The 4,135-nt window shown below is 45.0% G+C and overlaps 1 protein-coding gene across 1 annotated transcript; it reads left to right on the top strand.

Annotated features, from left to right (window-relative positions):
- Window positions 1-1,695, top strand: LOC117407011 (ankyrin repeat domain-containing protein 9-like). The gene has a single exon (XM_034905660.2). It carries the CDS (start codon window positions 508-510, stop codon window positions 1,405-1,407), a length of 900 nt encoding a protein of 299 aa, XP_034761551.2. The 5' UTR covers window positions 1-507; the 3' UTR covers window positions 1,408-1,695.
- The last annotated feature ends 2,440 nt before the right edge of the window (window positions 1,696-4,135 follow it).

Raw genomic sequence — 4,135 nt, 5'->3', positions numbered from 1 at the left:
AAGTCGAGCAGAAGCCACAGAGAGGGGTTTGAAAGAAGCTCGGGCTGTGCTGCTTCATAGCTTTGATACGGGGACTGCGAGCCGATAACAGATGATTAACATAGAAACACATTGTTTGTGTGTAGCGAGTAACGAGGCGGCGCTGGACATGTCGACATCATTGCTCTCGCAATAGCAAGCGCTGTGCTCTTCATTTTACTGTTAGAACCGGGTGACAGTCTGTCTAAACCGCTGCTGCAATGATTCAGAAAACCCGTGTGGATAGAGCAAGACCCACATTATCGATTGATTAAGTTACATTGCTTCAGTAACACTGCTGCAGCAATCTCAGGGAATAAAGCACACGCGATTTTTCAGTTTTGCAAAGTGCACGAGAGGGGGGGGTGGGGGTTTAATTATAAAAAGGAAAGCAATGTTGTCAAAACTAAACCTGTACATTTAGCAGTAAAAAAATAATCGTATCTGATCTGCGAGTTAAAAGTAAATTCACTGCGGAGCGCCGAGACTATGCCTTGGAACGCCAGGGCACCGAGCAGCTGCGGCAGGAGCGACTACAAGACCGAGAAGCAATGCAAAAAAACCTCCTTCGCTTTCTACCAGGCTGTGCGAGACTTGCTGCCGGTGTGGGTCCTGGAGGACACGAGGACTATGGAGGCGTTTCACTGGGAAGAGGACGGGAGGGCATGCGCCTACTCCCCCTCGGAGGCGCTGCTGTACGCCCTGGTCCACGACCACCAGCCGTACGCGCGGTACCTGCTCGCCAAGTACTCGGGAAGCGCCCTGGACATGCCAAGCAAGAGCTTCTGCTGCCGCTGCCGCTGCCAGTCGGGCTCCTCGGCGGCGCCTCACCTCGCCATGGCAGTGCGCTACAACCGCATCAACATACTGAAAATGATTCTAAAAACCCTGAAGGAGGACTTTGCCGAAAGCGACCGGGACGGCTACATGAACCGACGGGGCTGCGTTCACGCAGAAGGAGGCAAAACGCCCCTGCATCTCGCGTGCGACCTGGCCAGACCCGAGTGTTTGGTTCTGTTGCTAGGACACGCCGCGTCTCCATATGTCACGGACTGCAGCGGCGACACCCCCCTGGACACGCTGCTGCAGCAGATCCGCCAGAGCGAGCTCGACACGCTCCTCAAGCGCGCCTGCCTCAGCCACCTGACACTGTTCATGCCGGAGCTCAGGTTCAAAATGAAAAAACAGCTTCTGGACAACGAGGGGCTGTGGCAGAGCTTGGTGGGAGAGCAAACCTTCCAGTGGCTGTCAGGACAGTCCCCTCCCTCCCTGTTTATGAGCTCCATGCAAAGCCTGATCAGGACAATCTCTCCGGAACACTTTCCCGAGGGACTGGATGCGCTGCCGGTGCCAGACTTTCTGAAACCTTTGGACTTCAGGCTGCATTAAGCCTAGAAAATAATAATAATAATAATAATAATAATAATAATAATAATATATAACATGACTTTAAAACGGAGTTTAATTTTTTAATATACAGTTTTAATATAAGGAAATATGACTTAGGGATTCATATACATTGTATATTTGTGTTTGGTTGTTCATGTCCGGGTTTGTAGTAGAGAGGGCAGGGAAGACACAGTTTGGAATCTGTTACATTGTTTTACAAGAGCCTGGAAGCAACGCAATGATGCAGTGTTTGCAAACACTTCAATAAAAACAAGTGGCTACACTGAAGACAGGCTGTTTCTGTTTTTAACTCTGTACTCTGCTGGGAGATGGTATATTTAATTTACACGATGGGTAGCATCAACAGCTTCACATTATTAGTGTTTAGGAATTATGAGACTATGTTCCCTTAAATGAACTATTAGCAGTGTCATGTGCATACTGTAGCCTGCACCTAATCTAACACTGTATTTAGAATAACTATTAGCAGTGACACACGTGCATACTGTAGCCTGCACCTAATCTAACACTGTATTTAGAATAACTATTAGCAGTGACACACGTGCATACTGTAGCCTGCACCTAATCTAACACTGTATTTAGAATAACTATTAGCAGTGACACACGTGCATACTGTAGCCTGCACCTAATCTAACACTGTATTTAGAATAACTATTAGCAGTGACACATGTGCATACTGTAGCCTGCACCTAATCTAACACTGGATCCTCTTTACAACCCTTAGAAAAGCTTTCTATTGTACACCACGGTAAAAGCATAGGGAAAAAGAGTGAAAGGTTATCATACATGTTGAAGCAAGGTAAAAAAAATAAACAGCGAAGTGTGACATGACTGCAAATGGGACACACTTGTATGGGCTGGTTACAGTAATTTGAAGCTGGAATCACTTGAAAAGCTGGAATACACACAGATAAACTCACATGACCTGTTTATGAGTTGTTCCTATCATTTAAAATTAGCAAACCACATATTACTGCCCCAACACAGAAATAAGTGGATCCATTCAAAACAGAAGCCTAGTCTTTTTTTTTCTTTTTAACGTACATTTATTACAGCAGACAGCAGGATCCACGCTTTTACACAAACAGGAAAGCCACGCTGTAAAACAACTTTATTATAAGAATCCCTTAAAAACAACATTTAGTGAACATGCAGTGAACTCTGGATACATTCCTGTTAAAGACGTGTTCAATTGAAGCAGTGACTCTGGATACATTCCTGTGAAAGACGTGTTCAATTGAAGCAGTGACTCTGGATACATTCCTGTGAAAGACGTGTTCAATTGAAGCAGTGACTCTGGATACATTCCTGTTAAAGACGTGTTCAATTGAAGCAGTGACTGGATACATTCCTGTTAAAGACGTGTTCAATTGAAGCAGTGACTCTGGATACATTCCTGTTAAAGACGTGTTCAATTGAAGCAGTGACTCTGGATACATTCCTGTTAAAGACGTGTTCAATTGAAGCAGTGACTGGATACATTCCTGTTAAAGACGTTCAATTGAAGCAGTGACTGGATACATTCCTGTGAAAGACGTGTTCAATTGAAGCAGTGAACTCTGGATACATTCCTGTTAAAGACGTTCAATTGAAGCAGTGACTCTGGATACATTCCTGTGAAAGACGTGTTCAATTGAAGCAGTGACTCTGGATACATTCCTGTTAAAGACGTTCAATTGAAGCAGTGACTGGATACATTCCTGTGAAAGACGTGTTCAATTGAAGCAGTGAACTCTGGATACATTCCTGTTAAAGACGTTCAATTGAAGCAGTGACTCTGGATACATTCCTGTGAAAGACGTGTTCAATTGAAGCAGTGACTCTGGATACATTCCTGTGAAAGACGTGTTCAATTGAAGCAGTGACTCTGGATACATTCCTGTTAAAGACGTGTTCAATTGAAGCAGTGACTGGATACATTCCTGTGAAAGACGTGTTCAATTGAAGCAGTGACTCTGGATACATTCCTGTTAAAGACGTGTTCAATTGAAGCAGTGAACTCTGGATACATCCTGTGAAAGACGTGTTCAATTGAAGCAGTGACTCTGGATACATTCCTGTTAAAGACGTGTTACAGAGACTCCAGTAGTACCACGTTTGGTTTATTTTAAGGTTAGATTTGCTTTCAGACAGTTTTTACAAAGTCTGGGTGATACTACAAGATGAATATGAACCCCCTTATCTATAGTGCAAAATATATTGAACCCCTGGAAGACCACAGTGTAAACAGGGAGAGAGGACCAGGGGGACGGTTCACTGAAGACTACAGTGTAAACAGGGAGAGAGGACCAGGGGGACGGTTCACCGAAGACTACAGTGTAAACAGGGAGAGAGGACCAGGGGGACGGTTCACTGAAGACTACAGTGTAAACAGGGAGAGAGGACCAGGGGGACGGTTCACTGACGACTACAGTGTAAACAGGGAGAGAGGACCAGGGGGACGGTTCACTGACGACTACAGTGTAAACAGGGAGAGAGGACCAGGGGGACGATTCACTGAAGACTACAGTGTAAACAGGGAGAGAGGACCAGGGGGATGGTTCACTGAAGACTACAGTGTAAACAGGGAGAGAGGACCAGGGGGATGGTTCACAGAGTTAAGACAGAAGATCTAAATACAGCCGAGTTTAAAGAATTCTAATCTGATTGGTACACAAGGGCCCTATTTAAACCAGCTCAATGGAATCACTATTTAGTTATACCCACG

This window comes from Acipenser ruthenus, chromosome 18 (genome assembly GCF_902713425.1).
Source record: "Acipenser ruthenus chromosome 18, fAciRut3.2 maternal haplotype, whole genome shotgun sequence".
Lineage (NCBI taxonomy): Eukaryota > Metazoa > Chordata > Actinopteri > Acipenseriformes > Acipenseridae > Acipenser > Acipenser ruthenus.
The sequence above is the reverse complement of the archived record's forward strand: the minus strand, read 5'-3'. Positions and strand labels throughout refer to the sequence as shown.